This window comes from Caretta caretta, chromosome 17 (genome assembly GCF_965140235.1).
Source record: "Caretta caretta isolate rCarCar2 chromosome 17, rCarCar1.hap1, whole genome shotgun sequence".
NCBI lineage: Eukaryota > Metazoa > Chordata > Testudines > Cheloniidae > Caretta > Caretta caretta.
Window position 1 is genome coordinate 6,847,563 of NC_134222.1, and position 24,346 is coordinate 6,871,908.

A 24,346-nucleotide genomic window follows, 5' to 3' on the forward strand; every position below is an offset into this window, starting at 1 on the left:
ATAAACTGCTATTTATGCAGTGCCCTTTACATGTAAATGTTGACACAATTATTAAAAGATTCAAATTGTGGAGAAATTGCTGTTTATTCAATAAGAGACCTTCAAAGCATTTTTTCAAGGCCACATCATTTTATGTATTACCAACGTAAGGACAATAACCTAATGACTATCTTATTCCAGAAACTGTATTATACTGCAAACTAAATGCACCTGCGGTTACTGCAGTTGAAACTGAACGCATTGAAATAATACAAAAGATCTCAAAATCTAAGTACTTTTGAAAATCAGACCTTGAGCAACCGTAGCCCAATTTGAAGTCAAAGGGGCCTGTTGTTGCTCAACACATCTGAAAAATTAGACTCTACGCTTAAAAAAACACTTCAAAAGACAGGCTGGCGTATCAAAGGGATTTTTTTTCCAGTGAGAAACCTGGACATTACTGAAAGATTATTGTATCTTTGATGATCCAATGTAAACCAAATTTAAATAGTTATTGCAAAAAAACAAAAAGGATAAATTCAAACTTTTAAAAGATGTGAATTGAACTGTTTGAGATGCTATCAATAGATCTGATGACAGACATTTATGGACAGTATTTTAGAAGTTATTCTTTCACTCAGTTCTAGTGACAACACAAAAAAACCCATGTAGTTTACACATTTGGAGGTGCTTTGTGAACTGTTGCCTAATAGACTCAATTATACTTTTGAGACTGGCTCTTTGTTAGACTTTTAATCTGGCATATCTTGCTATGCAAGATCCTCAGTGCTATGGCTCTCATCACCGATAGCCTTGCTCGATATGGATAGCTGCAGTAACACAATGATTTGGGGTACTAAAATGGAAAAAATTAGGAGAGGGAGTACAAGGAATTTAGGGTGGAATGGGGTAATGAGAAGGGGGGGGAAAAAAAAAGGAACCGAGGGTGTGGACCAGTCAAAATTCATTCCTGGGCAATCAGCTGCTGACAGCAATAGGAAATTGTTGAGAGTTTTTTTTTAAATCTTAGGACTATTTCAAGGATGAATCAGTTACAGTTGGCACCAAAAAGATCTGACTCAGAAACAAGGGGATACTCTTATTTAATTCAGGAACTTGGCTTTGGCCTCCATTTTATTTCAGAAATAACCATACTTAGGAGACCTGAGATTGTTAAGACCCAAAGTTACAAATGCCTCTTTAGTTCTTTGAAGATAACAGACAAAGGTGTTGGTTCTTATCAATACTCTCCACACTTAAACTTTGTCTACATTATGCAACTTTTAGTGACATGGCTGTGCTGCTAAAAGGCACGCAGTGTAGCAGAGCTCTCCCGCTGACAAAAAACTTCCACCCCCAACGAGCAGCGGTAGCTTTGTCAGCAGGAGAGCGCTCCTGCCGACAAAGCCCTGTTCACACATGTGCTTTTTTCGCAAAACTTTTGTCTTGGTGGGGGGCAGGGGGGATTTAAACACCTCTGAACAACAAAAGGTTTGTGGTTCAGTTGCCAGTGTAGACAAAGCCTTAAAGGCCGAGCCATTTCCCTCCAAGACACAATCCCCAAGAGTAAAATGTAAATAAAAGGAACCATCATCAGTAACCTCTTGCCACTGGCTCACATCTAACACCCATGGCATGCACAGTTTTGATGATGGATCTCAGGTTGGGAAAAAGGCAATTACAATCCATGAAAGCATTAACTATCTGGCTAATTCAGATCAGGTACTTCCCTCTGGTTTTAGGTATTGTGATACTGATCGTCCTTCTGGTATGGTTATTAACAGGAGCAAAGACAGATGTTTTTCAGATGGGAGATAAATACTTGTAGTGTCTCTCCATACATGAAAATGCCAGATTCTTTACATAAAGGAACTCTTACTTAGAAGGGACAGAAATAAGCTCCATAAGAGTAAACAGACCTGAACTCCTAGTGTGACATCTCACTTTCTCATTGGGGAGAAGTGAATTTCAAGACAATAATATGACCACCACTAGACTCATCTCACACATGGATATTCATATCTAGGATCCTCCCCTCCCCTCTTGTACCATGATTTCTTCCAAATAAGCTGCATCCCAGGAAGAATTTGGCCTCCCCTACTTTTACATTACCATGTAGGAGCAAGGCTCCAATTTTTAAACTCCTTAAATTCTGTAATCAGTGGCTGTCTCCCTAATATTTCCCCATATACATTTCTCAGAAGAAAAATTATTTGGAAACAATTCTGTGGCTATTGTGAAAGTGCAACGTTTACTCTGATGGGAGGAATTAGTAAATACAGTCAAAAGTCAAACATTACTGGAGTTATGTATACTTCTGCAAAGGTTAGGTCATCAACACACTGGTTAAAAGCGATTGGACAGCAGATCTGAAAAAATACGTCTTAGAAAAAAGGGTTTTGTCCACTTCTTGACGTGCCAGAAATACTGGTTGTGAATCTATACAAATGACTTCCATTTGAGACTGAATATTTGAGATTTTAAATTTTGAAGGATATAGTAAAAACCAATCCATTTCTCACTGTCTCATAATACAACAACTCAGTCAACTTTAAGTGAAGAGCAGGTAAATTTATATACCAAATAAAATACTTTATATACCTTAGTGTATAAAATACTCTGTATTCCGGTAGAATTTACTGTCAGAGTCAAATAATGGATTTTTTTTAAAGGCCAGAGTATGATTATCACAGGGATCAGGAAGCAATTACCTTCTCCCTCATGTACAGCATTATACAACTGGGTGGATTATGTATGGTTTGGGCAGTGGGGGTTGCCTGCTTCTGGAAGATCAGGTATTAGTTATTGCAGAAGGCACAAGTCCAACTTTTACCGTTTGAACCAGCAGGAAAAATTCTGTCCCTCATGGGCTATTTTAATCCTCCCTCCAAAACGGAATTGGTTTCTTTTTAAAAGGCTGAAGCAAGGCACAATGCAGTCTTCATTTACCCACACTCTGGTTCCCATGCTAGTTAATTTTAGGTTTAACGTAATTTGAATTTCATAGAAAGAAAATGAGTCAGAGGTGCCTCCTGCGCTTGAATTTTACCCAGAAGATGTATTTAGAAGCAGTTTGCTCTTTAAATGGAAAACCCTGTTGGTCAATTACATTAACCCGAGTGTGGAAATCTGCTCTTCTCACCATTATTGTGTCTCACTGAAATGAAAAGCTGCTCCCATGCCCATTGCAAAAAAGGTTACTTATTAGTCAAGCCAGAATAACGACCTGAAAAATATAGGGAAGCTCCTTTTTGGCTTTCACAAAAATACACAAAAAGGGACACAGATGCAGAGTCATTCCATTTATTCTAGTCTGTCTAGAGATGTTTGTTTTTCCTTAAATGTTTCAATATTATTCTGATAGGACAGTTGCCCTGTTTTCTCTCTCTCTTTTTCCACTTCCTGCTTCCACTTTTTCCTTTCCTTCCACTTTTATACCGATTCTGTGAGAATAGATGGTATTTGTTACTAAAACAGCAACCTATACTAATGCTAAAAATTATATTTGTGGTATCTGTGTAGTCATTTCAGTTTTAAAAGAAATCAAGTGGGATAGGAATGAATTATCCTAAATAAAATAAATATTTTTAAAATTATAAAATAAAACTGTGAAGCGGGGCAAGAGGAAAAAAGTGTACTTAAAATGGAACCAGCAGATTTAATGGTAACCGTTCTATGCCTGTGGCCAACTGAATTTTACCATCAGGGCCCTGCTAAGAAAAAGAGGACATACAGGCCTTGTATACATGAGGAAATTGACCAGAATGGCTACAGAATAATAAGCTATTCTGCTATAGCTCCCTGTGTGGACACACTGTTCTGGAATAAAAGAAAATTTCTTCCAGAATAATTACCTCACACACAAAGTGGAGTAATCATTCTGGAATAAAGTCACTTTTATTCCAGAACAATGTGTTCTGGCCACATGGGGAGCTATTCTGGAATAGCTATAGCAATATAGCTTACTCCGCTGTACCTATTTCAGTTATTTTCCCTATATAGACAATCCCTAAAACAAAATAAAAAGTTACCTTCATCTCAGTACTAAACATCACTTTGAACTGTTAAAAGTAACAGTTTAGCACTTACCTTTGAGATGAAAGACCATTTGCCTTGATATGAGTCTAACATGTGCTGCGTACTCCAAAACAGCAAGAGGACTTTAAGGGGGGGATTTGCAGTCCCTTAAAAACAGCCTAGCAGGCCCAGCAGAGAGCTGAAGGGCAGTTTGAAAATGGCCATGAAAGGAATGACACTCCTCTTCTGAAGTTTTGACCTAGAGCTTCCATTGCTTTTGGTATTGGTCTGACCATTTGGAGCACAGATTTCTACACCACACAGAATGTACTGAATTTATTTACGTGAGTGAAAAGGCGGGAAGGGATATTTAGAGTAGTTATTTGAAATGCTAGTTCTGGGACATTTTCAAATCAACATGACCCAAAGTTTACTTGACAAGGGCTGGAAATAATTCAAAAGCTGTACACAAAAAACCACTGACTGAAAAACAGGAATAATTACAATTCAGATAATCTCTCGCCACAGAAGACTTTGGGATTGCTACCCTTTTCAGTGGATTTGGGGTTCCTCCCATGCATTCTCCTGCTGCTACTGAATGGAAAAAACCCCACTTGCTGTTTTATTAGCTGTCTGTCTCTATATCAACCAAATGTTAAGTACTCTCATCCTAATCTTTGATTTTCAATTTTACTTTACGTAAAGGATGGCTATTCAAAGACATTAGAGAACAAACATCCACTCACAATTATATCCTAGTCTTTAACAACAAAACGGTAAAGACCTTCCAAAAACCTCCCTTCTATGTTAATGGACAAGGGTCTAATTCAAAGGAAGATCCCTGTAAAAATAAGGCTGTCTCTTTTAATGAAGAGAATTTGAATTGACAGATAGATGCAGATATGCTCTCCCAACCTGAAAATAAAAGTGCTCTTAAAACAACTAATCATTTCTCGGTTTATGTAGCGTAGGGAAATGCAACTACTCATTAGGAAGGATGCTGTACATATAATTTAAATACTGACCTTTTTAAAACAAAAATACACCAACCACCACCATTCTATCGTTATAGATTTCAGTTGTTAGCATTCAACTGGTAATTCAAAAAGTGTCAAGATTTTAAGATTACGCAGAGACTTTGAATGTCCCCAAGTCCAGAGCTCATACTTTTACACTCTTGATTTATATTCCCAGGACTAAACAACTGAAGAACATATGCTAAAAGGAGAAGTGTGTGATCTTTCTGAGTCACATAAGAAGGCTGCCTCTCTCTAGTGAGAAGAAGCAGGAGGTGGATGAGGAATTAGCTACAAATTTTGTGGGTTTCATTCTTAAAATTCTAAATAATTTTACCTTGACAGGAGGGGTACAGCAGCGGGACGGTGTCATCATGCACATATCAGGACTGCTGTAGCAAGGGCCTTCTGCCAAGTTGAGATACAATTCCTCTTCATTTTCCCAGTTGCTCGGATCGTCCAGCACCGGCGCAATGCAGATTACAATAGCACTAGTATTATCTGCACGAAGCGTGCGCTGCCTCCACCGACCTAGTGCTCTGTTCACCAGCATTTTGGCACAAGACTGTCTGTGTTCTCCCTTAACGTTTAAAGGAAAAACAGAGAAAACCCATCACCATTATACTGTGATCGTAAAGTGAAGAAATTATATGGCACAGTTTGCAATTCTCTACCTCTACCTCATGGTCGTAAAGCATCAGAATTCAGACAAACCTGCATCTAGCAAACAGACAGACAGAATGGCAGTCAAGAACTGTTTGAATAAATTAGTGTGCAAACACCAGTTACAGTGAAACTTTGTTCATAATGACGTCACATGGAGGAAACTCATTTTACTAATTTTTTTTTAAAAGGTAACTGAAGTGGTTATACATTTGTACCTACTCATTGTGACCTGTCCGTGACTTTTACTAAAAATACCCATGACTAAAACATAAGCTTTATCACAATAAGTTTACCATCACTGTAATAGCTCCATGTATGTTGTAACAGTATTATTAAGTAATAACACTCGATGTCACAACTGCATATACTTTTAAAGTGTACGGCAATAGAGTAACACAGCAAAAAAGTGAGTTAATAGCTATCATGTGATCTTAAAGTAGTTGACAACATAAACATGCCCTCACCATAAAATACTGTTTCTCCTCATGATCCTGGCACATAGAAATAGCATCTTGAGGTGGGATCATGTTCCACAGTCCATCACTGCCTAGGATAATGTATTTGTGCTTCTGGGGATCAAGCGTATATACACTAGTGTCTGGTTCAGGAGACACAACAAATTCACCACTGTAGAAATCGTAACTCCACAGATCACCTGGGGAGGAGGAAAACACGAAAATGTTTAATAAAAGTCAGTCAAGGGTCATCATTGTCCCCTTATTATAGCAGTCTTCAACACCAACCTTCAGTGAAATGCCTGTAAAGTCTATCAATGCAACTCCCTTAGTGAGACACTCTACTTATGAGGTTTTGTTGTTGGTTTTTTAATTGCTCGTTTCTGGCCATCCACTCTTTCAATAGTATGTTCTGATTGGTTTATTTTTTACTTCATTTTAAAAACATGTTTACAAGAGGTTCTCTACTCCCTGTTGACGTTTGTTAGGGTCCTTTCAGGAAGGGAAAAACTGACTCAATACACAGGAAACAATGAAACTGACTATACTCTAATATGTCAAATACGCTAAGTAAAACTGTTGCAAGAAAGAGAAGTGCTTTTTCCCCATTAATTTCTTTCAGTTATAGTGATTTTAGATGTTACTTGTAAAACCAGTAAAATTTTCAGACAAAAATGTGGTTTTCCAAATTGGTCCCTTTAAATCAAGGAGCGCCATCATTCTGTTATGCTAACACTTTCTTGCCTTCTCCTTCCAGGCCTGACAGCATAGTTTCTACAAGGCTAACCTCTACATCTCTTCTCTTGGACATTACCTGCCCTATATGTAGCATCCTATAATTGTAGAAATAGAATGAAAAGTAATTTTCTTATAGAAAGTATCTTCCACTTGATTCTAGTAAATAACTCCTTACAAAGGCAACTGAAGGTATGAAATTAACAATGAATCCAATAGAATATTTACTACCATTTTCCAGACCCTGGCAGGTCTCTTCCTGTATGCAACACGTGCTTTAAAGTAGAAATTCATTCAATATCAGAGGGGGGAAGCATTTAGAATCTAAAGAACTTCATTTTAAAAGCAAGTTTTTCAGCTTGAGACTTCAAAAAGTGTAACTGTTTGTGTCCTTTTAACAGTTCTTTTTGACATCTTCTTTCCCCACTCCACCATGCCCCTTTAAAATAATAAAAATAAATTCTTTGTCTCCCTGCTTCCTGGAGTAGGAACTTTTCCTTTAGCTCCACTCGGCACTATCAACCAGTACAAAAGGTTTTTCAGAAGAACAAGGAATACTTCAAATCAATTACTCCACTTCACTATAGCGAACATCAATGGGCCATCCTCCTTAAAGAGCCAATTCACCTTCACAGCAGCAGCAGCAGATAACATACACATGCTTCTACTAAATGCTAATTAAAAGCCTTGCCTACTTGAATAGAGGCACTCTCTCCATCAGCAGACTAGCACAACAAAGCTCACTGGCTGGGAACAAGATGAAAATAAATACTGTCGCAGTCAAGCTGAGCTCCAGCGCACCAATTATTGTGCATGTAATTGCCTCTAAAAGTCTCTATAGAGCACGAGCTTTTGTTCAAATCTTGCCTGCCATTGCCACAACAGATAAAATCTTAACTCCTCATTTATTTTATAATCTTTTTATAGCTATTTTAGGATCTGTTCCTGCCTCCTATTAAAGTCTTGCCATGGAAGTCAATGGCAGCATGAGACTGAAACATGGGAACAGTTCTTTTGCTTGATTGTTTTAACTGATCCTTGACAGATCACTATTGTTTTTGTCAGTATTGCTTCTTTACCTCTTCGAACTAAACAAGCACAGTTATAAACAATTTTGTAAGGTGCTTAGCCACTACAGTGGCCTTGCATCCATGTATTTAAGTTTACACAAATAAACTTCAGAGTTAGAGCCGTGTTAGCCTGTATTTGCAAAAAGAAAAGGAGTACTTGTGGCACCTTAGTAAATTGGTTAGTCTCTAAGGTGCCACAAGTACTCCTTTTCTTTTTACAAATAAACTTGGACATATTATTTCACAGATTTAAACAAAAGATATCCAATGTTCATATGTTGTCTACAGAGAAGGTAGCACTTCCATAACATCTAGACCAACTTTGAATGACCATCTTCTATATCTGAGAGGCAAGAGTACAGCTGAAGATGGAAAGGAGTGGATTTTTTTTAAACATACACATTCCAGTCGAAAGGAATATCCTATACATAGAAATATGTGGAGTGTCATAGACATACAGCAATTTACATTTCTACATTAAAAATGTTGTTGCAGAAATTCAGCTATGTGGTCCCCAACTCCAAGTCAGTTACTTTGGATTCCCAGCCTTGTGATGAGGCCCCCTTTCCTTCTCTTTTACCCACTGTGTCAGGACAGCTATCCACCAGACAGAGGGTGACTACCCACCGCAGTGTTTAAAGATATATTAGACAGTGCAATCCAATCAAGGTGTGTTTGGGTTTGGCCAAAGAATGCTCATCATACCCATTTACCATCACATTTCTAGTTGTGATTATTCCAGTTGTGTCGAGTTGCACCTGTGAATTAATGGCAGTAAACATGTTTTCGAAGTAGGAGACACAAAATACAAAGCCAGGTGTGTAGCAGATTTAACTCTCCATAAATAAACAAGGTGCATAATATTTACAGGGATTCAGACAGCTTAAATTTGTTGCAGAGCTACATTATCCTCCCTTTTACAATATATTACAGGCCAGAGGCAAAGAATGGAGAAGTAAAGCAGCACAAACAGCAAGCTTGCTGGAAGTGTAAAAAAAACCACAAAGATTTCTAAGTGGTTTTGAAGAAGTATTCCTTATAGGACTTCTACCCTATGGGTGCTATAAGTAAGGCTGTGTTTTAGTCACAGGTATTTTTAGTAAAAGTCGTGGACAGGTCACGGGCAGTAAACAAAAATTCACAGCCCGTGACCTGTCCATGACTTTTACTATATACCCCTAACTAAAACTTGGGCTGGGGGGCCACTGGTGCTGGGCGGAGGTGGCCTGGGATTCCCGCCAGTGCTGGGGGGGAGGCAGGCAGCAGCGTGCCGCCCAGGACCCCCGCTGGTGCTGGGGGAGAGGGTTGGTGGGGCTGGCAGACTCCCTGCCTGGCTCCTCCTGGCATGTTCCTGAAGTTCCTAGAGGGAGGGGCAGCCAGGGGGGCTCCGCGTGCTGCTCCTGCCACAAGCACCGGTTCTGCAGCTCCCATTGGCCGGGAACCGCAGTCAATGGGAGCTGCAGAGGTGACACTTGCAGGCACGGACAGCGCACGGAGCCCCCTGGCCCCTCTGCCTAAGAGCTGCAGAGACATGCCAGTTGGAGCTGGGGAGCTCCCTCCCCCCCCCGAGGTAAGTGCCGCCCCACACCCCAACACCCTGCCCCAGCCCTGAGCCCCCTCCCACACCCAAACTGCTGCTGGCCCAGGGGCAGCTCGTCTCAGGCAACCCCTGAGCCAGCTGTACCAGCTGCCAAAGTCACAGAAAGTCACGAAATCCATGATCTCCGTGACAGACATGCAGCCTTAGCTATAAGCAACCTATCCTGCCACTGGTAAGGGATCTGAAGACCTGACAGCTGCTAAATACTGAACTCTCACTGTGAATCAACAAAAGCACATGGTCTTCACAGGGTACAACAGAATAGTGCCATTGTCCTGAAGCTCATTTTTGTGCGTGTGGCATGTAACACAGCAGCATGTTGGAGCTTTGCTTCTTAACAAACAGGAGTCTCCCTTTCTACATTCACAAGCAAGTTTCTGGACAGCATGTCATAAGAGCATGAGACAGAGGGAGGGGACAGTGAAAGCAGTGTGGTCTAAAAACTAGAGTAGTGGACTGGGTGTCAAGACTTGTGGGTTCTGTTTTCCAATCTATCTCTGACTTATTCTGTGACCTTGGAAATGTCACTTATCCCAACTTTACAGATGGGGAAACTGAGGGGATATTTCCCTACCTCCAAGATGTTATCATTAAATGTTTGTAAAGCACTTTGAGCTCCTCATATAGACGGGGACACAACAGAAAGGCAATGCTTTTTCTTTTTTTTCTTTTTTTTTAAATAGTGTCAATAATGCACCTTCACAATGTACATGTGCATTTCCTGTAGGTATTTTTGTAGTTGCTATTTTACTTACATTCAAGAAGAGGGGCATCTTTAGAAGTGATGCTGAAGAATTACCATGAAGCAACAATCTAAGAATTTCTTTGCTCTGAGTGGTTTGTGTTTCAGCTTTGGTTATTTAATTATATAAGCGAGGTTCAGTGGTTGCATTGTGTACTTACCAATAGGTAATGTGGATTTTTTTTATTTCATTGTGCATGTGCAGAGAGCATACCACATTAATTACCTTCACATTCATTACCTTATGCGCTACTGGGGAATAATTTTAAGACAAACTTTCTTTTTCTTACAGCTGACGGCAAAAGCAAAAAAGAAGGATTAATACTAATGGAGAAGAGGAGCAGCAGCAGGAGAGGCCCTCACTTTAATGACTTGGTTGTCCAATGAAAATGAGTGTGCATATCTGCCCATCCTAATGGATAGAGAGGCTTTTCAGTTTTCCGTAGTTTAATATGCATGTTTCATTCTGATTATTAGAAACCTGTAAGGGGGGGAAAGCCTGGGACTTAAGTCAAAGAAAACATTAGGACAGGTTAACAGTACTCTAGAGCAGCGGTTCTCAAACTGTGGGTCAGGACCCCCAAGGGCTAGCGTTACACGTTCTGGGGTCCGGGGCTGAAGCCGAAGCCCGAGCCCCAGTGCCTGGGGCTAAAGCTGAAGCCCAAAAGCTTCAGCCTTGGGTGATGGTGCTCAGGTTCCAGGCCCCCACCTGGGGCTGATGCCCTTGAACTTTGGCTTCTTCCCCTCTCCCTGGGTGGTGGGGCTCCGGCGGGCTCAGGCTTCAGTCCCCCCTTGTGGGGTCATGTAGTAATTTTTGTTCTCAAAGGGGGGTCATGGTGCAATGAAGTTTAAGAACCCCTGCTCTAGAGGATCTAAAGCAAAAAACTTGCTCAAGGTAGCCTTTTCTCACAAAAACTTCCTTTTAACAGCTGTACCACTTATATGATTGCCAAAGCATGATCCACAGTCACATAAAATGCTTCAGTTCAAAACAAGAGAATAACTGTGTAAGTTAATTTGATTTTCTCTTCCCTTTAGAAGCACACAGATTTCTATGTTGGAGCTTTGTCTCTTATCAATTCTTCTCTTTTATTCCTTGTGCCTGTTGAAGATTTAATCTCCTCATTATGCACAAACAGAATGGTCATTATGCTCACCATATACCACATAAGATATTCTTTGATACAGAGAAGATGTTTTATACTTAAAGTTAAAACGGACAGTCGTAAGTTACACACCCCGATACTACACCGATTATCTTCCTTTCAGTGCACGTGAGTGCTTGCATGTCACACCCACATGCCCAACTCCACCTGCTGCCCTTTCTGAAAAACAGCAGAGTAACAACAAACAATAAATGATCCTGCTTTCAAAACAACTGATCTGGTCTCCTGAGCATCACATCACCAGTGTCTTGTATCAAGAGCTAAATGACTCCCAAGAATGGAATAAGCAGACAGCTCAGAAGTGCTACACCAAGACCCATAATCCAGAAGACAAGACAGTACACAGGGTTCATCACTTGAGAACATCCCTCCTAGACAACTCATTGTGGATCCAATCGTGCGTGGTGCTGAGCACTCTCAGCTTCTGTTGGCTTCAGTGGGAGCTAAAGGTGCTCAGCATCCTGTAAGCCCTACTGTGAAGGGGTGAAAGTTTTTAATTCAGAGGGCTACGTCCAAGTTGAAATTGAAGGTGGAGAAGAGAATTTGGCATTGCCAGTTGGAATGAAGCAAGCCCCATTGTGGCAATTACTATGTGTATTACTGCAGCATCTAGAGGCCCAATTGACAGCGATCCATTGTGCTAAGCATTGTATAAAACACACAGTACGAAGAACTCACAATATAAAGTGACAAAGGACGTACGACAATTGTCGTTCCCAATTTACAGACAGGGAACTGAGGTGCAAATAAATTAAGGGACTTGCCAAGGAGACACAGGAAGCCTGTGAGAGCACACCAGAAACTGAACTCAGATCACCTCAGTCCAATCCAGTTTCTTAATCATAATAAGCCCATCCTTCCTAGCTACTACACAAAACTCTCCAATACCATCAGTCTTTCCTATAGCAAGATTGGATACCTCTAGCTAAAACAGAAGTTGTGTGCAGAAATCACTTGGTGAAATTCTATGGGCCATGTTATGTAGAATGATTCTGGCGGTCCTCTTCTGGCCTTTAAATCGATGCATCTATCGCTAACCAAAAGCTATGAAGGGCTAATCACTTGCTTGAAGAAAAACGAATCTAGTAGTAGCAACAGCAGGTGGAAAGTTGGTCTAGAAAAGTTCCAAAGCTCATCGAACTGGAGTGGATAGACTGGTCTCCAAGTGGTGTTTTGCTAAGCATGTATATTTTGCCAAAAGGAATTCTTTATCACAGACGGTTTGAAACCATTTTCCCTAACATTATTCCTCTGAAGGTGGCCACTCAAATTCACTATGGGAGTACAGTTGAAGTATGTTAACCTTGAAATGCAATACTATTAAATGCATCCTAGCTGTGAAGCCTTCTAGCTGAAAACCTTCACAGAATAAGCAAGAACTGCATACAAAATTACAAGCGAGTGGAGCAGCATTACCCTGTCATAAGTGACTCTGACTTAATGGATAGGCCAAATGGAGCTTTGGATATGACTAGCTGAGAAAGGAGGAAAAACCATCTGCATTTTGGTCCTCTGCCCTGGGGAAAACCCCATAAAAGTATATTCCAGACCCAGCTACACTTTCCTTAGACTAGGGAGGAGAAAGCAGTCCTCACAAATAGTGTGGAAGGCAGCCAAATGCATTCATACGAAGTCTAAGTTTGGTGTGTGAGAGGAATAAGTCCCAGGATAGAAAAATGGATATTTTGGCTTCTTTTGTATGGACTGCCTGCCTAATTACTATAATTTGGACCATGACACCACACAACAAGAATTTTAAAAATATTCACATATTTACACAGCACCTTTTTGCAATCCAGCCCTGTTTTAATCAGGACAGCAAATAACATCAAGCTGAGCAGCACATCAATACTATTAATGGAGTAGACTGGGGGACCTATCATCCACCTCCTTCCCCACCCTCAAAAGAGTCCTTCCACCACATCCACCAGCTTGTTCACTAATCAGGCAGGCAAATAAATCTTGTTCTCTTGAACGATCTGCAGCACATCATAGAGAGTCATACAGTTCACCTCAGCTATGACAAAAGCTTACAAATCCTTGCACCCTGGGCCAGTAGAGACCAGGCATATCACTGGGGTGAGGCAGTAAGGTTTTTTTTTTAAAATGGTGTAGCGCAGGAGTGCTCAATCGACAGCCCGCGAACCGTACATGGCCCACCAGAACATTTCATTCGGCCCATGGCCTGCTTCAATACAATATACTAACAGCCAATTCATTAGCATTTTATCAGCATGGTTACAGCATTTTAGCTTACACAAGTGTGTAAACAGACAATACGGTACATAGAAACAACCTATCTAAATACATACCAAACAAGCAGAACTTAAAATATAAGTCAATACAGGTGACTTTAAAGCTTATTAAAATATGTAGAATCTGTCTGGCCCGCACAAGGTGGTGCTTCGGTTTATGTGGCCCTCCTGTGTAATAAGGTTGGGCACCCCTGGTGTCGCGTATGACAGCGCGTAAGCCCATGCTTCTTAGAGTTGCTGCATCGGCAGAACACGAATGTCAACTGTGTATTTTCCACTGGCCAGCGGGATCTTGCAGCATCTACCATAGTGCTGGTGAAGTGGCATAAAACTAGGGAAAATAGCAAGCCATATATAGAGAAATCTATGCTCCAATATTAGAAAGAAGGATGGCAGATTAGATACAATTATGCAGAGGTAAAATGCACAATTCTCCCTAAATAATGAGTGCTTTACAAACATTAATTCAGCAGCTTAGTAAAGTAGGCAGGTGCCTCCTTTTACAGATCGGGAAATTGAGGAAGCAAGGCAATAGGACTTTCCCACAGCCATGCTAGCAGCAGAGCCAGTATCAGAAATTAGGAGTTGCAGGCTCCCAGTCTCCATTCACAAGACCACACTCTATTTTTGTTCTTAATTAAAAACATGTGCTGCCACATGCTAAACAATTGGTTAAAAATCCTGTCACTCCGGACTCTTATGACCAGGGATTTTTTGTGTTTTGGGGAAAGGTGACCACTCCTATCTCTTCCAGCAGATCAAATCATCTGACACTGGAATAAACACTCTAGAGCAAGTTTCCAGGACAGAGGCTGAGCTGGTATGCATGTCTATACAACAAGCACAGTGCTGGTGCTTAGACTACATGAACATAAGATGATTTCAGGCACACTTCACAAAAGACATTCCCTCTCTACTGAGTAACCATTTAGCCTAAAATACCAACTCTTTTTGTACACTGTGTGATGTATGGGCCTAATTCAGCTTATTTTTGAAAGTATTAAGCAGTGTATTCCCTCTTACCTGGTTTGTTCTATTTTTGGATCACATTTTAGAATCTGCTTGCATCCAAACTGTAGCCAGGAAAGTAGTTTTTTTTTTTTTTTTAAACTGTTAGTTTATAATGTACTCAGACTTCAGTCCAGTCCCCCATCCCTCTCAAAGCAAAACTTTGTTACAAAAGAATTGCTCAAATCAAACCTTTTCCTTACATTTCTGTAATATGCTTTTGTATTTAAAAATCAACTTTTTAATTTTGAGGGGGGAGAGTCTACTTTAACAAGTCACAATGAAAAGCAAAAGACAATCCCAATTTCATTTATCCCACAATAACCTTTTAATTAAACTTATATCTAATAGATTTTTGGCCTATCAATGCAAGCAAAGGAGTTGCTCAGAATTTCTTCTTCCCACTCCCAATGAGGCAGCATTACTACGAATTAAATCTCTACAAGGATTTGTACAGTAACCATATAACTCATTCAGGCTCATTTGCAAATGGAAAAAGGATCTGTCACTAAAACTAGTGGCTTAATAAATTTCTTAACTATTTCTCCTATGGCCACAAGGTGGCATCTTTACTGCAGTCTCAAGGGGAAAAAAATCATAAAAGTGCAGCGTAACGTATTTTTACAAGATGGAAATAACCTAACCTATTAAACTTACTCCAGGAAAAACGAAGGGCAAGGCTACCAGGAGGCTACGGCCAAGAGTATGCAGGTAAGTTACATAGACGCCAATAAGGCATAAACCCTTTTATTACACCTGCAGGACAAACAAGACATAGGGATGTACTTAGCTGGATGCAGGTAGCATCTAAAACTGAAAGATCTGAAACAAACGGGGGGGGGGGGGGAGGGGAAGAATCGAGAACCCAAGAATTATTGGGTCAACCAAAAAAATAAATAAATGAAAAAAGGTTACAAACTATGATGTGGAAATGGGAGGAGGACAGAAAGAAGTGAATATGGAAGGCTGCCTTGTGACTTTTGGCCTGGAATTGCATCCCTCAGTGAGCACGAAGGCGGCATTTCAGATCCCAGAGGGACAGCCACTTCTCTATAGTATTTTGGCCAGCTGCATGAATAGAGAAAAGTGAGAACACAAGGGGGAACACAGTGGCCAAAAATGGAGATGATTCTGTCTTTAAAAATAACAATTATTGTTTTCAGTACAACTTCAAGGAAGAGAAAGAGTCACGCACAGGGAACTCCAGAGACAGCTAGAAGGAAAAAAATTCTCTTTCAAGGTAAATGGCTCCACATGTGCTCCACCATGAATCATATAACCCAAACAAGACAGCACAGACTTGTCACCGGATAGGAGCTGAAATGTATATTCTGCAATTTATACAGATATCTATGCTATTTTCTTCAACAGAAAACTTTTGGGGGGGATTCCACAGACTGATGAAGGACATCTCTAGGACAAATGCTTTTTGACAAAATATTATAAAGATATTGCAGATTTATTTTACATTCACAACGTTACCTTGTTGTTTTAAAATGTCCGGAGTTAAACGAAAGAGTGGAAATAGCCCAAAAAGTTAGGGTTGTTTAGTGTTACCTTCACCCTAGAAAGTTTTCTTTTTTCTTCACTTTCTTCCTTCAACTTAAAGATGTGCACGCTTAAAAGAGAAGATTGTTCTTGAGAGAGAAGGAAGTGCTAATTTCTGCTAACAATACATCTTCAAATAATTTGGACGTCTTTACTGTGAATCTATAATTTAGGGGGATTATATAGAGTTAAACAGAAATGCAATAGGAATCTTTATCTCCTGATGTGTAAGTGTGTACATGCAAATACAAGCAAATGGGTAATGTACTCAGGTTTCACCTCAGGTGATCAATCCTCACACTATTAATTAGGTATTAAGATTCTTTTTTAAAAAGTCTTATAAAGGGACAGTAGGCAGCACTCTGGGCTATCATCAAATAATAGTTTTTACCACTTAGTCTCTTATCACTAGAATCTGGACAATGTTTTGCAATCTCTAATGTTAGTATGCATCTACATCTTAAACTGCAATTTAATAGGACATGGCATAAAGAATAATCCTACGTACGAACATATTCCCGTGACCTAAAGAGCATATGTGTGAAAATTATGCCCACTCTGCACTGTAACTGATTTTTATTTTTAACAGTTCAATGAACATGAAAACTAAATCTTTATACTAGGATCTAATTAGATAATATGAGGTCAGCTAGACCTGCCACCCAGCGTTTCACTGCATGCACATGAAAAAAAATGTACAAGACAATTCTGGCATTCAGTGAGCTGCTCTGACATGCCACTCCTATGTAAGTAACTCTTTAAGAGCCAGCATTCTTGTAGATATTATGCAGTTAGTGCCCCAGTATATGCTGCATCTATTTTAGGTGTCAGCAGGAATCCTAATGTACTTATTAAAATTAGAGTCAAGCCTATGCAGCCACCCGAAAAAAACCTGGCTTTCCTAGCACACACATACCAAAATTATAAACATACATACATACAGACACAAGAAATCACAAGGGTAGACTTAAAGTGGCCATGTCAAGTAAAGAGTTTAACTATTGGGTCCCCTTAGTACAGGTTTCACTGTTTATGAAGTAGTAAGAGAACTATTCAACTACAATGAACCAAGGCCTCTCACACTATGTAATTTCGCTGACAGTTGCAGATTTTGGCTCTGGACCAGTCCCTCCTGGGGACAACAAATGAAACTCCTACAGAAAATAAGAACTGGGTTCAGACCCGAGCCACTGCCCCATCAAGAGACTGCCCACAGGATTTGCAAGGCTCTCTCAAGACCCACTCCTGCTATGATGCCCACAAGGTATTAGCCAAACAATCTTGGCCAGGTTGTGGAATAGCAGGAGATAACTTATAATACTAGCTAAAGAAATATTCATAAGTATCCAGTTGTGCGCATAGCCGGCCTATACAACTGCGTGATTTTATGATTGCCTTCATCTCTTCTCCTACCGTTGTTATACTCAGGCATTGCTTCCTGTTTCAAATTACTGTGTAAGCTGTTCAGAGCAGAAACCACGTCCTTGCTAGGTTTGTGCCTAACATATTAGAATAGGGCCCATATAGAGACTGGGGCCTTTGGATGCCACCAAAAAACAAAGATAAAAACAGACCAGAAATTTACTTCAGAATTATTTCTTCAACATCGAAGCTAACTACTTCAGTTCCTCCGATTGAGCCAAGTACATGGGAGCAAGAGACACACCCCTGTGCTAGCTACCAGGTACCTGCCCACTCACCCATAGAACACTGAAAGACAGTCATGTTTGTTCACAGCAGTCGCTGCAGAAGCTGGAAGCTAACGGGTTAATGTAACTTTGATAAGGAATGTAATTGAAGTGCTACCCATCTGGCAACCTTTTAAAAGAGAAGGAGAGGCAGGGAAATATATTTTACCACATGTGTTCCGGAGAATGGCTATTCCGGAGAGACTAGTCTGCTCTTTGAGTTTTCTCCCAAAATGCCATCTATGAGCATGTTCAGTGGAGTCTTTGCAACACTATTCCTGAAATGGGAGGGGCTTGTAATAGGAGTGGCTCATAAATCTACAATGGGGAAGTAGTGAGTATGGATCATTTGACACAAACATTTTGTTCTGCAGAGCAAGTGCTTAGAAGACCCAACTCCCATCTGGGCCATATTGGTGGTGCCACATTTTGAGGCCTCCCTAGAAATCTGAGGTGTTAACAGCTTCAGAGGGTTATATAGTGTCTACAAATAGCCATTACAAACCAAACTGGGCACAATCTACAGTAAAGTGGGTTTTTTCAGAAGAGTTAGGTACAAATATTTATGTTTAAATTACAATACAATATTTGCACCTCTATAGCATGTCCTTAGAAGATCAAAGGGCACCTTACATACATTTACATCGCAACAAGAGCACACTAGGCTCTTTACAGAGAACTAACTAATTAAAAACTTACACATCCCATAGAGGGGTTTATAGGATACAAATAGATTATTTCATACATTACTTAATTACAGTCACCACTGACGTGGAAAGCAAACGCTGTTTAAAAATATACAGCACCACTGTGTAGTTCAGGGCAGAAGGATAGTGTGCCCAAGTAAAAGAGCAAGGGAAATTTGGGGGGAATTAATTTCACCAGGATGGCTCATATACTGTGCCAATCTCATGTTTGCTGTCCAAATATTTGTTTTTCTATGGCATCGGCTATATTTAAAATGTTCACTGCATTCCTTACAGTGATCACCAGGTTTAGAGAATGAAAATCAATAGATCATCAAAATTAAAATGTCCCCATTTCCATATCAGAATAAAAAGAGATTAAGGAACAGACATGAGCTGCAGAAAGTTGGGAAATCTCATTAATCTCACTGTGAAGTGTCAGAAGAGCAAAAGCTGGGAACACACACAAGATATAATTACCTTGTCTGTATCCAGAAATTTGCAGTCTGTGAGCAGATGCACTTCTGTACCATTGCCTGCTAGAGGCAGATTGGAATGCCTATTTAACAGACTGATGTTCCCCTGGCAAAAAAAATTTGGCCTAGACAATCATTTAGCTACCTGTACATCTGGTATCTATATTTTATGTTGCTGGCATCCTGCAAAGAATTAGTGTAATGTCCAAATCTGGGCACAGCGGAACCATTTGTTGTACTTGTAACTAGTGAAATTGACTACAGTGCTGGTAACAGAAAAGTATGTCAGGGTTAACCTGGTTATTAGTGTCAGAGCAAACTGAATTATTTGGGAGGCTTCAGTGCATGAAGTGTTGGTGCCAACCAGAGCAGCAATGCTGGGAGCTAGCCAAGTGGTCGAATGGAGCTTAGTAGCATGAATATCAATGATTTTAGTTGTAGTAGGCCTTGTGTAAGCAGCTTGTGAGGCCAGCATGCCCCTCACAGAGTCAAATCCTGTTTCCAAACTGAGCATCTGTGCACCATCTGGGTCCTGGGAAAAGGAGCACAGCTGCGTTCCTTCTCCCAAGAGGTTAGCCATACCTCATGCATGAAGAGGATGTTAACCAAAACACTGTCATTCAAGCCAGTGTAAACTTGGCATCTTTAGGTCATCTAGGGACATCTTTTTAAAGATCCAAGCATGCTGGACTTCGAATACAAGAACTGCTACCATAGGACAAATGTTCTCATTTTCTCCTCTCTTGCACCCAGACTCTCCAGAAACCCTTTCCATCCAGATGAGAATGGTAAAGGCCACAACAGGAGCCTAACAGGTGGATCATTCCCTGAATCCCCATCTGCACATAGAAACTAGCCAAAACCCTTTTGTCTGACTTGCTGAGAGGAATCAGACCCAAACACCATTGGACCTTCTGGAAAATTCACGTGACCAGTTCAAAACCCACAAAAAGGAAGAAGGAAAGGGGAGAATGAACCTTTAACTAAATTAAAAACTCTTCTACAGTCTCCAGAGCAATACACACTCACTCGTAGAAAAGGGAAGCAAGTGCATGTTTGGCTAGTTAACTGGAGTGCAAGACTGAAAGTCGCAATTCCTAGGTTTGTTCCACAGCTCTGCTATGTCTCCTAACCTTGAGCAACTCACTTAACCTCTTTGGCTCTGTTTTACCAGCTACAAAACAAGGATAATGTCTCCAACAGGGGTTTTGAAGCATAATGAACACTTGCAAGGTGTTACATAGAGACTACTAATATAATTTAAAGAAGAGCCGTGTTACTTTTTCGCCATGTCAAGCCATGTTCTTTACCTGATCCCTCATCTTGCTTTCTCCACACCCCAAGTTTGCCACATGATACCTACACTTGCTATGTAATTCAAGTTAGCGTGTCTGTTATTGTCACACAAAAGAGCAATATCACTTGCTCTTAGCATTGGACAGTTTCAGGTGAAGCACAAACAGCACTGACGTGTAAGCCAGTGGCAATATTACTAAGCGATTACTACGTGAGACACCACACTTCTGAAGCCAGACTGCCTCACCGACAGCCTCTGCTGGCTGGTTGAGGAACAATGATGCAGTCGTAAGAGTGCTGACCAACTATCCCAAGAGGAGGGAAGTCATGGTACTTATGCATAAAGAAGCATGCTGTGGCTCACCACCCTAGGAACATTCTAGAAAAGGCCAAAGGGAGGGGGGGCAAGCTCAACATGTAGAGTGGAGAAGTATAAGCATGTGATGAACAAATCCATATATAGAAAGGTTAAATATGACTGGTTAAAGGTTTGTGTTATGTAACTTGTTATGCAACTGCCAAGTGCTATAAAATAGCAATGGGAGGGGCTCCTTGCTGGAGGGACTCTGGCTGATTTTTGTACCAGGGTCTCTCCCTTTGTGCACATTGATCAAAGTCTTGTTGAACTGAATTGAATTGAAGACCCTTGATTCTGCATCTGACTTGGTTTTTATTGGGAACCACAAAATCCCAACACACCAAAGGCAAAAATATATATGTAAAAATATATGGCTAAGTCTTATAGTTGGCAGTAATTCTTCTGTTATTTCCTGGGACCTTTAGGTGGAAAATAGTAGGCTTCAACAAAGGGAAGAATCAGGTCTCTCACATTTTGCTGCAATAATGCTGGATATCACCACATCAAGCATTCTGGAGTTTATTTCAACAGAGAAGACTCAGCATGCCCTCCAGCTCACAGACACATACTGCCTTTAAGGGGAAAAAAAACTTGTGTTGAAGTGAAGAAGCCAGCTTCACAAGACTAACAGGGATGCACGTCCTGTATATCACAGGGGAGAGCTTTCACTCACCCATTAAGCCAAACCCTCTCCAGCTCTATTTGGGAAACCCTCTGTTCACACTGCTCGGATGCTCTATATGCAAGGACATCTTCCCTTCTATAAAAAGATACCGCGGCTTGTTTTGTGGCTTCAACATTTAGGTATCTTACTTCACCGGTGCTAGGCCTGGACACCACTTACCAAGCGCTCGTGCCACGGCCAGGAATGGAATCTGGTCAATGACTGTACTCCTCCGCACAGGGCCATTGTGAGTCAGCCGAGGTCTCTTCCAGACAACCCGATTCACACCAGACTTATTGATCACACTAGAGGTATTAGAAACAAAGGGGTGTAGATTAAAAAAAACAGTTAGTCACAACCCAGCTGACTTTGTATGGTTTAAGTTGCAGAAACAGTTACCCCAATTGCGTATGGAATGAATGCTATGACCTCGGTCAAGGCCTGCAGTGTAGACGCATCCTTCAGAACACGGTGAGATTGTGATAATTTGAGGGTTTTAGCCCAGCTTTGGCAGACGAGGCAAAGGGGACTGAAAGGAAGATGAAAAGCTGTGAGGATTTTTGGCTTCCTGCTGATCATCTGAACGCCACTAAATGTCTCCCCCACATCAGAGGAGGAGACAAACTGAAAGTTTGTTCCCCTGAGATGCTGGGCTGCATAACATCAATGTCAAACCCCATAGGGCTGTGTTATTTAGGGTTCTCTCTCTCGTTTTTACTATCCGCTGTGGCTCTGATAGTCAGCAGCAGCGAGTGGTTTAAAAAAAATTGAAAAGAGCCACCTTAAACAGTCTTATGTAGAGGTTTTCTTGCTAGAGTAGCAACAGGAGGCAGAAATAACAGAACAGTCATCATCTGCTCTCAAGCCTGAATGAAAGAAACAGCTCTACATTTAAATTTTAACACCTGCTCTCAGATGTTGCGCAGTGAGATTAGTTCGCACAAAGTTATTGGGGACGTGAAGGAGAAGCCATGCGGAATAAGAGGCTTATTTTGGTGAGCGGCAATGAGCCATATACCCAGAAGAGGTACTGGGAAAAGGCACTGGTGCAGCTTGCTAATAAGCTTACTCTCCAACAAGCTATGGACCAGGCACCAAAGCTAGCTTCACTTATGGAATAGCCATAGGCAATTAGACACTGAAAAGCTATGGAGCAGCCTCCAAACTCCTTGTATGACATTTATTCCAGGTGGAACTCCAGGGACTTTGAAGCCCTTACATCAGTGATGAATTAAGCCCCATTATTGCGTGGCATGTATGTGATATGCATAGCAGGAAGAATCACAGAGACTATGTCCTCAGATTCACCATGCTCATTTGGAACCCTAATGGCCAAATCTTGTTAATGTTATTTCTGCCTGGAAGAAGATCCCATCCCACGCTGACATTTAAACAGATTTTTAGCAGGGAAGCTTTCTTAATTTGACTAGCAGATCCAATTCTCCTCTTCTCCCCTCTCTCTCTCTCACGGGAAGTGAAGATGTCCTGCTAGCACAATCCCACTATACTCCTGCCAAGTGGCACATGTCTCACAGTTCTGGGAGTAGCTGGGCAGTCTCTGCCAGTTTCATCACCAACTCTGGGAAAAGCTGGAGGACCACCAACAAGATGACAATATCAATCCCCACCACTCCTGTAAAAAAGGAAATTGTAGGAGTTGCCCACTTGCAACTAGGAACTTCAAAATATATTCCGTGTCCTTCAGCGAGTGACAGAAAAGCACATTTGGAAACCTGTAACATCTACAGGCACTAACCTAGTGAAACAGCAAGTTATCATTTCAGAAACCTCTTATCCCAAATGCAGCTAGCTGATCTGCTTCCACCTGCTAAAGACACAAATATCTGAAGGTTAATGAGCTGACAGGGTTCTTGAGTGAACGATGTCAACAGGAAAACCTTCAGTGATCTCTGCATCTGAGCTGCTAAAAGAAGGGAACGCTGCCCATCCATCTGGTGCAGTACTGTTGAACAAAAGAGCATAGGGCTCCTGTGAAGCTGTGCCAGATTCGAGCCCTGAGGTTTGTTTCACAGCACTGGTGCCATCTGACAAGGCTTCCTGCTTGCTCCCCTACCTCTCAGCTATAGGGAACATGCATGACTGCAATTCGACTCCTTCTGGGATGTTTTAGCATCAGTCAGTTCATGGAAAAGAAACCTAAACTCAGCTTTGGCAAGCAGAGGAGGTAGCAATGTTCAAATACTATGACTTAACATTCAGATTTACAATGTTTAAATATACATCTATGTCCTGTTATTAATTTGTGATGTTAGTTTTCTTTAAAGAAAAGTCTTGCAAGGCCTATTCTACAGCTGGCCTTGTTACCTCAAGGGCAATGTAAAAATGCATCAGAAATTTTACTTTTATAGAGCAGATAGATCCTAATTAGATATGGAAGATACCATCTTCTGCCAGTACAGGGTACTGTATTCCAGCTGAGGCCTTACCAACTCCAAAACTAATACTACGTTGCTACCAAAACCTTAATATTTTCTTCATTTGCTAGAAAAAGCGCTCTACAGCTCATAGTTAATATTTACATGGAAAGACAAATTTCTCTTTCAAACACTCTTAAGCCAAGGAGAACAAGGTCAGTCAGCAACCACCCCTTTTTTCCCCTCCCACTTTTTTCAAAACCCCAAATATACTTCTCACTTTGGAGATTTCATTGGGCTTCCATTCAGAAATCAAAAATCATCCCACCCCATAAACGTCCAGCAAAATGGCATTAGTACCAGACACTAAAATAACACAACTACTTCCCCACAGCAAACCCACTGGATAGTCAGAGCCCAAATGGTCGAAACACAGAAAAGGTTCAAACAGCTTCACTGAGCTGTGTGAATGCACAAGTAGACTTGAACCCATTTGATCAGCAGGACAAGGACAGTGAAAATGAGGAATTGAAATGAGAAACAAAA

At 40.8% G+C, this 24,346-nt stretch overlaps 1 protein-coding gene across 1 annotated transcript in view; it reads right to left on the reverse strand.

The window, feature by feature from the left end:
• PPM1D (protein phosphatase, Mg2+/Mn2+ dependent 1D) overlaps positions 1–24,346 on the reverse strand; it is a 37,271-nt gene that overhangs the window by 2,523 nt on the left and 10,402 nt on the right. Inside the window, exons 3-5 of the mRNA XM_048824547.2 lie at positions 21,606–21,730; positions 6,143–6,333; positions 5,350–5,592 (exon numbers count right to left, since the gene is read on the reverse strand). Of these exons, the coding sequence (XP_048680504.1) occupies positions 5,350–5,592; positions 6,143–6,333; positions 21,606–21,730 (559 nt within the window). The remainder of the gene's footprint in view (positions 1–5,349; positions 5,593–6,142; positions 6,334–21,605; positions 21,731–24,346) is intronic.